We start from the raw sequence: 10,931 nt of genomic DNA, 5'->3' as shown, positions 1-10,931 counted from the left end.
TTTTTAGTAGCTCTTGTGCCAGGAAAAAGGGATAAAGAGCAAATGTATATATAGACATTCCCCAAATTACGGTGTTTCATTTTAGGACTTTCCCACTTCACAATGTTGTGAAAGCTATAAGAATTCGGGAGAAGGGCTAGATTAAACTATGATGTGTGGTAGCTTAGGTGTATTAAATGCATTTTCTTTTTTTTTTTTTTCAAGTTTTTTTTTTTTTTTGGTTGAGAGCCCACTGGCCCAGGTGGGAATCGAACCGGCAGCCTTCGGAGTTAGGAGCATGGAGCTCTAACCGCCTGAGCCACCGGGCCGGCCCCTAAATGCATTTTCAATTTATGATATTTTCAACTTCATGATGGGTCTCTTGGCAGGTAACCCCACCATAAGTTAAAGAGCATTTGTATTTTTTACATCACAATATCACAGCCTGGAATTGTAGTACCTCTGGGAATGTGTGCTATGGGGGACTTAACAATAGTTAAAAAAAAAAAAAAAAAAAGCTTGTGAAAGTGGGGCTGTGGTAATCATGTAAGTTAGTTCCTATCCTAAGTAGTGTGGTCTGGGTCGGGAAAGTTTTGTTCTCAGATTGGTTACATTCTAACTAGCATTCCATTTAGTGTTTCAATTTCTATTTCAAAAGAGAAAAGAGAGTTTCCCTTCTTGGTGATGTACTTCACTTTTTAAAAAATTTTTCTTTAATTTCTCTATAGTCCAATTTTTTTTAGAGTTGGTGTTGAAATTAACCACTTTAGTTGCAGAGAGAGTAGTTATTTCAAATGCAGGCTTCTATTACTCCATGCCTAAATGTCTTCTCAATGTTGTATACCCCTTTTTCACCTTATTGAATATAAAAAGTATTTTAAAACCGTAGTCATCTGCTTCTTTATATGAAGGCCCTAAGAAGGGCCTATAATTGACATGAAAAGGAGAATAGGTTGGGGCAAGGGCAGGTGTGGGCGGGGTTATTCAAATATTGAGTTACTTGTAGCCTGGGAATAAAGGGAAACTTTATGTTCAGGGAGCACAAATTGAAATCTAAGATCACAACTTCTCATTATGTGTATTTATGATTGTATTGTTGGAAAGCTCTGGTAACATTTAGCCATTTTGAATGCTTATGTCCAATTTATTTGAGTACCAGATACTTTTCCGATTGTGCATTTATTTCTCTTCTACTAAGAGAGGGCCTTAGTTGCATTTCCTTTACTCTTTCTGGATTTATCCCCCTCACATTCCTCACCCTCCATAAGACAAGGCTCTTCTTTAGCTGCCTGTGTCCCTCCTGCAGAATTTGTAATAACAAATAATATTATTCCAACATCAGTTCTTCAAATAACAGCTGCCAAGTCAGTCCCTTTGGTTGGGGTCTGCTTTCATCTCAGCTGCACTCTGACTGCACTCAACTCCTTAACGTCAGCCATCATCCTTTTTTTTTTCAAATGGCTAAACTGCTCCAGGCTGATGGGTATTGTGAGAGCGTAGCCTGGATGTTTTGTTTTCGTTTTTCCCCTGGGTCTTTAGAATAATGCCCTGGGGCTTTGGCAGAATTGTTGGGTCTGCTGGACAGAGAGAGTCTCCTGAGTTTCTAAGTGTCCTCCCGTCTTTGCTCTGTCTATGGAAATCCTTTATACGTGGTGGGGGTGGAGGGAATAACGTCCTTTTCTTATCGCCAAGATCAAATAATCCTCATCTGTTAGGAAATATGTGCCATGGATTTTTGCAATAGTGAGTTGGAAAGAATTTCTCTTGGCCTTCTGCGTTTCAGGGCCCCAGCCCATCTGCCTGCTGGAGTGGGAAGTACTGAGGACTGTGGCCTCACATGGTCCTTCTCAGCCTCTGGACTGTTGAACTCCTTTTTTTTTTCCTTTGCTTTGTCTCAGCTTCTCTTAAAGCAGGGGTGTCCAAACTTTTTTCAACGTTTTTTACCAAGGGCCATATGCGGCAAAATACACAAACAGCCAGGCCACTCACTCGAGGTGAAGTACATATTGCCTCACCTGGTTTATTTAAGTAAACTAAATATATTTTTGGAATTTGCTGCGGGCCAATTAAAAATGGATTGCGAGCCGCAGTTGGCCCGCGGGCCACAGTTTGGACACCGCTGCCTTAAAGGCTCAATTCTTTTTGACAAATTATATACTTTGCATTCCTATAGTAAATGTTAAGTTTTATATTTATCAACATACATTGTAGGATCTGAGGCTCTGTAGCCACCTTCTGCCCTTTTTCTCTACAGTTGCTTTTCTGTTCTCCCTTCACCCCAGATTTAGTACTTTGCTTTATTTTGGTTGAATAGTTATATAAGTTTTCGTTTCTTTTCCTGCATAAACAGTTTCATCTTGATAAGGTGTTGTTTAAATTCCTTTTCACTTTTATCCCTTTATCTTCGCATGCTACTTTTGTTGAATTGTGTCTAAGAAGGGAAATATTTGGGTTTGATATAGTTCATCCACTCATTTATCAAACAAGTACCTACTGTACGCTACTTGTGAGCAGGCAGGTCCTTGACAAATAACGCAAGGTCCCTGCTGCATGTCTTGAAGTGCAAACAGACTCAGACAAGGAAACATAATAACCAAATGGTACATGAATTTTAGCAGAGGTAGGTGCACAGTGGATGGAAAGTAATTCTTTCGGGGGAGTTGAGAAAAGCTGTCATTTGAGCTGTCTTGAATGAATAGGAGCTTACGAGGCAGAACGGCAGAGCAGCAGAACAGGAAGGGCAAAACAGAGAGAATGGCATGAACAAAGATGGAGAGGCCTGACAAAGCCAAGTGCGTTGTGAGCTTGGCAGGTGTTTGAAGCTGATGTGGCTGGAGGGTGGAACCTGTGGCAGGTGTGGTGGATGATAAACTGGGAGGTAAGTTGTTAGCTTCTTGATCCCATGTGGAAGGGATTGGCTTTATCTGTCTGGGGCCATGGGGGCTTAGTGAGATACTGGATTCCTGGGGGGGTTATGTTGGGCCATCTCAAAGAGAGCTTCTGACCCCACAACTCTCAACTTTGAGCTTTCATATCGAGGATGAAGTCTGTGCAGAACCCGTTTGGCACTTATCTGCATGCCCGCGGCACCTTGGACTTCTTATCATCCAGCACTGGTCTGAACTCCAACCTCTACCCACTTGCTTGCCCCCCTCTAGGAATTGGCTTTCCAAGGGTGGGGGGAGGTGTGGGCTTTGAGATGAGGAAGGGGATGGCAAAGGATGATCCTTTCACACCCTTGGCTCTCTTTTGGCATCCATTCTCATCTGTTTCTTCAGATCTTGGCTTCTGCCTTCTTCCAAATACACAGCCATCTTGGCTTCCAGCCCAGGTAGGAGACGGAGAAAGAACTTACTTCCTTCAGCTCCTCTCTGAAAATAACCCAGCTGGCACTGCTCAGGAACAACAAGTTCCTGAGATTTTGGCACCTCATGGTGTTGATGTCCGGCAGTCCCTGCTATGAACCTTGTCTCTGCCCCACTTACCCTCAATTCAAGGATCTCTGTGGAGGGAAGCTGGGTGGTCTTCAAGGCCTCTGCAGTACCAGCTGGCTCCAGGACCTAGCATAGTGAAGTGCTGGGGAGGTAGGGGGACCCTGGCGGCCTGGGGAGACGGGAATAATCTGTGGGAGCAAGGTGGGGAAAGGGTCTAACCATGGCATCTTCTGATGTGTTGTACGACAAAGGTGGATGCCTCCAACTGAGGCCAAGCCCAGGAATGTTTTTGCTACAGCCCAGAGGTTGTCTACCAGCCTCTCAGGGATGTGGACACGCTGGCGCCAGAAGCTGGGGGTGGGGTCGGGTAAGACCGGGAGTGTCAGCAACTTTCCTGCCCAAACAGATTCATCGTAAAACATGGAGAAGACTGGATTAGAATTAATTCAATCAAGTTAAAGCAAAGTATTGTAGTGGGAGTTCCATAAATAGTTGCAGTCTGATGAACTGAACAAAATTCATGATGAGTCTTGAGGGACGAGTGGGGATAAGCCCTGCGCGGGAGAGGAGGTCCGGTGCCAAGTCGCAGAGGCCTGAGAAGACAAGCCCCGGTGGGAACGGGCGAAGTTGAGTTTGGCTGGCTGTGAGCCGCAAGTGGCCTTGCGAAGTTGGGAAGACCAGACAGGCGGTGGCCTGAGTGCTGGGCCAAATGGAGTATAGTGTCCGAGGTAGTCACCAGCCTTCAGCCTGGGCGAAGAGGGGCCTCGTGACCCCCGCGGTGCTGGGCGTCCCCTCTCCGCCCACTTTCCGGTGGCCGGAGGGACCAGAAGGAACCTGGGGTGGGACAAATCGCAGAGCCCGCCCACCTAAAGGTGGCTGGGTGCTCAGCCTTTTCAGCGTCCGTCCGGCTCGAAGGAACCTTAGGGGTAGAGGGGTCCGAGACGAGGAGTTAGGCCACACAGCAGTCGGCAGCCTGTTCCAGGCAGAATCCCCCTTCCGCCGCCCGCCCCCCCCAGCGGTCCCAGAAGGAGCAACGCCGACGTTCCCCTTTAAGGGGCGGGCCGGGGGCGGGGCTCCCCGCTGGCTCCCCGAGGCCGCTCCTCCCGCGCGGCGGGGCTGCACCGAGTGACGCAAGCCGCGGGGACCGTCCAGAGGCCCGGAGGTCGGGAAAGGCGTCCAGCCATTAGCTGACCGCAGACTGCGTCGTGTCGCCGGTCCCGCAGGCACCATGAGCCAGGACACTGAAGTGGACATGAAGGAAGTGGAGCTGAACGAGCTCGAACCCGAGAAGCAGCCGATGAACGCGGCATCGGGGGCGGCCGTGGCCCCGGTCATGGCGGGCGGTGCCGAAAAGAACGGTCTGGTGAAGAACAAGGTGGCCGACGACGAGGCGGAGGTAGCCGCCAAGTTCACGGGCCTGTCTAAAGAGGAGCTGCTGAAGGTGGCGAGCAGCCCCGGCTGGGTGCGCACCCGCTGGGCGCTGCTGCTGCTCTTCTGGCTCGGCTGGCTCGGCATGCTGGCGGGCGCCGTGGTCATCATCGTGCGGGCGCCGCGCTGCCGGGAGCTGCCGGCGCAGAGCTGGTGGCACAAGGGCGCCCTCTATCGCATCGGCGACCTTCAGGCCTTCCTGGGCAGCGACGCGGGCAACCTAGCTGGTGAGCGCGACGCAACCCCACCCCCACGCCCCACGCCGTGCTCCCTGGTTTAACTGGTCACCGCCTCTGATCCCGGCCCCAGAGTGACTCGGACGGTAGCCCCCTCACCCCCTACCCCAGTATGGAGCCCGCTCTCTGGGACGTAGGTCCTCCTTCCTTTCTTTGAGGGAACACCCCCACCCCACCCCCATCTCTTTGCATTACCGACTCTGAGTCTGTAATGCAACACTTAGCCCCAGGGAGAGGAGCCAATAGGCGAGATCAGGGGCCTCTCGGACTGGCTTCCCTTTAACCCCCTTCCGCATTTCAGGCCTCAACGAGCGAGTCGATTACCTGAGCAGCCTGAAGGTGAAGGGCTTTGTCCTGGGCCCAATTCACAAGAACCCACAGGATGACGTCAGTGGGACCAACTTGGAACAGATCGACCCCACTCTTGGCTCCAAGGAAGATTTTGACAGTCTGCTGCAGTCGGCCAGGAAAAAGAGTGGGTGTCCTGCCGTTGAGATTTGCAAGGAAGCAGCTTCTTGGAAGGGCTTGGCCTTCTGGCCAGAGGAAAGGCAGGCTACGGTTGTTGTCTGCTTTACTCCTGACTGAGTGTGCCTCCGGCAGACACAAGGAGGTTTAGGCTGCAGCCTAAAATGGATTTGTCAAGTGCTTTAGAGACCTTCTACTTGGCTGTGCAAGCATTTCACTTCTGGGCTCCCACGTCCTTGTTTACAGAATGTAGGCTTTTACTAAATCAGTGGTTTTTAAACTTGAAAAGAGTGGATCCTTTTGAAAACAAACAGATAAAATCTTGTCTTACTTTAAAAGGGTTCACTTTGGGGGTGGGAGCCCAGGCCCAGTAGCTCAGCCTTCTCTGCAAACTTCCCTAAGACGCTAAGGCCTCTCCTAGCTCCTATCTCTGTTTCAATAGAATGAGTTTTGCCAGGGTTCAAATCTAAGCTTTTGTACCAAGTAGTACAAAAGATATACTTTACAGACTTGTGTTTGTTGATTTCCTCCTTTCCCTTCACCCCAAAGTCTTTCTCATGACTGCTTCTTCATTGTACTAGGCATCCGGGTCATTCTGGACCTTACTCCCAACTACAAGGGCCAGAACTCATGGTTCCACCCCTCTCAGATTGACACTGTGACCACCAAGGTGAAGGTGAGTGTGCTGGGTCTGTGCTGGTCCTTTCACAGCAAGCCCTGTAAACCCAGCCCGGATTCAGCTGCGGGGCTCTTGCTCCTTGCAGGCCTGCTCCTCCCACGTAGGCCAGCAGTGCACCCGTTTTTGCTTGTTCCTTTTATGACCGCTCATTTTTCTTATTTCCTTGACTCTGATGGTGAGCGTGCCAGGAAGGGAGCTTCTGAGATATCAATCTGGGCTTGATTTTCCTTCTTTGTGGGAGAGGAAACCCTTTCTCAGTGGGTATCCTGTCCTGACCGGTTTCCCAGTTCTCGTTTGATGGGTTTTGGAATGGAGCCCAGCCTGAATTTTTAAGCACTGGGGTCTTTCTATGTGTCTGGGACTTTGCCAAGTATTTTATATCCATTCTCAAATCCGCTGCATACCCTCATACATACCTTCACATACATACCCAAGCAAGGTCCCTGTCCTGTCCCCTTCTGTAAATGAGGGTTCAAAGGGCTCAGTGGGTCTGGGATTTGAGGTCCCAGGTAATCTTATTTCTCTAATTCCGCCTTCCCTGAAGGTATTGGCTCAAACTTAATACCCAGGGGGCCGGGAGTGGGGCTTTGAATGTCACCCTAGCTGCTAATGCCTGGCTTCTAGGACACTGATAAGTTTGGCACGGGTAGAACAAAAATGGAGGCAGACCCTGACACTTTGCTTGCTCTGGATTCCCTGATTCTGAAGTAGAATTCCATATTCCCAGCATTTCCAGAGGACCCTTTGAGTCTTTAGTTCATCAGCAAATTGCTGGGAGACTCTTTAAAAGTTACTGATAAAGGAAGCTTTCAGATGTTAATGGCGTGAGGAGTGGTAGCTTCAGAGGAAAAGGGAGACAAGAGGGGAAGAGGAGACAGCAAATGGAACAGAGAGAAAAAGAGAAAATTGGGGCTAATGGGAGTGGGGTTCCGTGTTCTATGCCTCAAGAATGCTAGGGCTTCATACCTGGGCCTGTTCTGCAGTTTACTATTTCGACTCTTCATCTAAACTGCCCTGGGGCTTTACTTTGAAAATCGCTTTTTCGTGCTTGGCTGTGTTCTGACTGACTTTTTACTCACCCTCCCCCAGCGTCAGGACACTGGGGAAGGAGTAAGCACACTTGTCTTGGGATCTTGACTAGCATTTTGAGTCCTGTCTCTGCTGCTCTTTGACTGTGTGGCCTTGGACATGCCTTCTTGCTTCTCTGAGACTGTTTCCTCATCTCTGAAATGGGTACACCAGCATTCCACACATGTTAAGTATTAAATGAAGTTATGTTTATGAACGCTTTCTCTTGGGCCATGTCTGTGGTTGTCAAAGGTGAAGCTGTGTGATTTGCTATGGGAGGAACAGAAAAGTGAAATGCTATAGCACTAGTAGTGAATGACAGGTTAGAATGAGAGGGAACCAAGGGCTAAACCTTTATAATAGAAGTGGGAAAGTGAGACCACTCCAGGTTCTCTCATTCAAGTGACTCTCCCAAGGTCATGGGGAAGTGCATAGCAGGCAAGGTTTAGTGTGGGCTGCAATATTCGGAGCCTTTACATCAGAGTGTTAATATCTTTCCTCTTTCTTTTGCGCCCCCTTTCCCCTTTGTAGAATGCTCTGAGTTTTTGGCTGCAGGCTGGCGTGGATGGGTTCCAGGTTCGGGATGTAGAGAAGCTGGCGGTAAGGTCCTTTTGCATGTGAGAGGCAGAGCCTGGATGAGAAAACTCATCAGGGCCTGGTAGTGTTCTCTGCCCTTTGACTCTGCTTTTTGTCTTCTAGAACGCATCTGCATTCTTGGCTGAGTGGCAGAACATCACCAAGAACTTCAGTGAAGATAGGTGAGTGCCACACCTCTTGTCCCCAATGCTGCTCCATTGTGGGAACCCTTCAGTGGAGTGCTAGGGCCCTCGGGAAGCGCGGAGTCCCTAGTCCAAAGAACCTCTTCACCCACATTTTTCCCTTCCCTCCCCTCCCCTTCTCTCCTTTCCCTTGCTCCCTCCCTCTTCCCTTCCCCTCCCCTGTACCAACCTTGACCCCTGCTTTGCTCTCTGCAGGCTCTTGATTGCAGGGACTGAGTCCTCCAACCTTCAGCATATCCTGAGCCTACTCGAATTCACCCAGGACCTGTTGGTGACTAGCTCATATCTGTCAGACCCCAGTTTAACTGGGGAGCATGTGAAATTCCTGGTCACGCAGTATTTGAACTTCACTGACAATCGCTGGTGCAGCTGGAGTGTGAGTACCACAGTGGTGGGAGAGGGGGCAGGAGGTGTTTTGGAGGAAAGGGGTGTCGGGAGATGGGTGGGTGGCGGGCTTGGCAGCTCACCTGTGTGCATTCCTGCAGTTGTCTCAGGCGAGGCTCCTGACTTCCTCGGTGCCAGCTTACCTCCTTCGACTCTACCAGCTGTTGCTCTTCACCCTGCCAGGGACCCCGGTTTTCAGCTATGGGGATGAGATCGGCCTGCAGGCAGCTGACCTTGGACAGGTAGTGTGTGCTGCCTCCCCAGCACAGTGTGGGAGGTCGCGTCCCTCCACAATGGTTCTGTGGCTATCGGCAGACAGGCCTGAGCCGTGGGGTGGAACTGCATTTGATTTCTGGGCAGTTACCTAGTCAGTAGCTGTGTGGCTTTGGCATGGTATGTCACTTCTCTGAGTCCTGGTCAACTCTTCTGTGATACTGGCATTTCTTGTAGGGTAGTTAGGATTAAATGGTGGCTTACTTTGAGATGCAGTACCTGGTACCTGGTAGGTGTTCAGTATGGTAGCCATCATTCCTTCCTTCCTTCACTGGACAGTGGGTACTCTGTGCCCTCCAGGAACTCTTCCTTTGGTGGGGGGGCAGATGAGTACGAGGAGGACACAGCAGCATGCTGTCATAGGGGTAAGACCATGAAGGCTCTTGCTTAGCTTTAGCCACAGGCGTGGAGGCTGACACCTGAGCTGCTGTTTACAGAACCAGTCATTCATTCATTCCACGGGGGTTTATAGAGTAATTCCTAGGTGCCATGCACGGAGATACAGCAGTGCGCAAAAGGACGGGAGGTGGTGAAATTAGGTAATCAGCTGATGAAACAAAGTGCCGGGTGCCAAGGAGCGCTATGCAAAAGAAAGCGGGGTAAGGGGTCGGGAGGTATATTTTATATTGAGTGGCCACAGAAACCCTGACGAGACAACTGAGCAAAGAGGGAGGTGAGGAAACCAGCTTGTGGCTGTCCTGTATGCGAGCACCTGGCATAGGAGCCTCTCTTGCTCATCCAGCAGAAGTGAGGCATGCGTGCGGGAGGGGATGTGTGACCGGGGGTGGGAACAGGAGGGACAGTGGGCCCAAGGCCTTTTCCAAGTCCTGTTCGCCCTGCCTTTCAGCCCATGAAGGCCCCTGTCATGCTATGGGATGAATCCAGCTTCAGCACCTCAGGAGTTATGAGCTCCAACATGTCAGTGAAGGTAAGGGTTTTAAATGAGCAGGGCCTGGCCGGCAGAGCGTGGCCAGGGGGCTTGCAGTTTACACCCGGGGGAGTTCCTCATCCCCTCCTGCTACGTCTTAATCATTTGCAGGACCAGAGTGAAGACCCTGGCTCCGTCCTTACACTGTTTCGGCGGCTGAGCGACCATCGGGGCAAGGAGCGGTCCCTGCTGCACGGAGACTTCCATACACTGTCCTCGGGGCCCAGCCTCTTCGCCTACATCCGTCAGTGGGACCAGAATGAGCGTTTCCTGGTAGTGCTCAACTTTGGGGATATGGGACAACCTGCCAGATTGGGGGCCTCCAGCCTGCCCGCCAGTGCCAGCCTGCCAGCCAGCGTTAACCTGCTGCTCAGCACCCAGACGGGCCGTGAGGAGGGCGCCTCGCTAGAGCTGGAGCACCTGAAACTGGAGCCCCACGAGGGGCTGCTGCTCCGCTTCCCCTATGTGCCCTGACCCTGACGGGGGACCCACCGCCCTTCTCTGCCCCTCCCGAGGCCCTTTGCCTTTTGTTTTCCCTCGCTCTCTCTTTTTTTTTACTGTCATAGATTACATATGAACACCATATAAGGTGTTTTCTGGCTTCAAATAAAAGACACTCCTACAAGAAGATGAGGTCTTGCCTTCCCTCCACAGCTCTCTCAGGGCAGTGATTTCTCTCCCACTCTTCCCCTCTCCGCACCTGGACCTGCCCCACAGTGGTCAGGGCCTGAGAGGTCCATACATCTGCTCCGCTCCAGAGAGGAAGGGGCTTGCCACGCTCATAGCAGCATGGAGGTGTCGGGGCTGGGGCCAGCGCCCATGTCCCCTCCCCAGCTGAGCCTCTGCTGTCCTGGAGGTCTGGGGTCTTGCTGCTGACTCTTTCCTCCTCAGCAATGGGCTCCAGCCAGTGGTGGTCAGTGTTGCCTTTTTTGCAGACTTAGCCTTTCAGGGAGGTAGAGTGGGAGTGGGTGGCCTGTTTTCTAAGAGTACTTCTAAAGGATACTAGAGGTCATTCGTTCAACGGGAATTAATGGTGCACTCAGTATGACCAGGAAATGTTCTAGGTCCTGGGGTTACAGGAGGGAACAAGGTTCAAAAATCCCTGTCTCCTTGAAGCTTAGATTCTAGTGAGAAGACGGATTAGAAATGAGATGAATAAACTTTAGAGTGTGGTGGATATGGCGATAGTGTTCAGGAGGAAGAACTAAAGCAGGAAAAGAGGTGGGTGTCTGGGGGTGGAGTTTGCTGTGGGAGCTAGCAGAGGCCTCCCCAAGGTGA

At 50.7% G+C, this 10,931-nt stretch overlaps 1 protein-coding gene across 2 annotated transcripts; it reads left to right on the top strand.

Annotated features, from left to right (window-relative positions):
- Window positions 1-2,536: 2,536 nt before the first annotated feature.
- On the top strand, window positions 2,537-10,281 carry SLC3A2 (solute carrier family 3 member 2). 2 transcript variants are annotated; one of them, XM_081064935.1, is made up of 10 exons: window positions 2,537-2,857; window positions 4,637-5,068; window positions 5,379-5,552; window positions 6,124-6,218; window positions 7,821-7,889; window positions 7,989-8,047; window positions 8,264-8,444; window positions 8,554-8,694; window positions 9,573-9,653; window positions 9,765-10,281. In XM_081064935.1, the coding sequence occupies exons 2-10, from the start codon at window positions 4,642-4,644 to the stop codon at window positions 10,125-10,127; spliced, it is 1,590 nt and encodes a 529-aa protein (XP_080921061.1). In that variant the 5' UTR covers window positions 2,537-2,857; window positions 4,637-4,641; the 3' UTR covers window positions 10,128-10,281. The 2 variants fall into 2 exon arrangements, with proteins under 2 accessions (XP_080921061.1, XP_080921060.1); XM_081064934.1 differs by having other exon boundaries at window positions 2,554-2,857; window positions 3,820-5,068.
- Window positions 10,282-10,931: the final 650 nt, after the last annotated feature.

The sequence above is a fragment of the Rhinolophus hipposideros genome, assembly GCF_964194185.1.
Source record: "Rhinolophus hipposideros genome assembly, chromosome: 10".
Classification (NCBI taxonomy): domain Eukaryota; kingdom Metazoa; phylum Chordata; class Mammalia; order Chiroptera; family Rhinolophidae; genus Rhinolophus; species Rhinolophus hipposideros.
The sequence above is the reverse complement of the archived record's forward strand: the minus strand, read 5'-3'. Positions and strand labels throughout refer to the sequence as shown.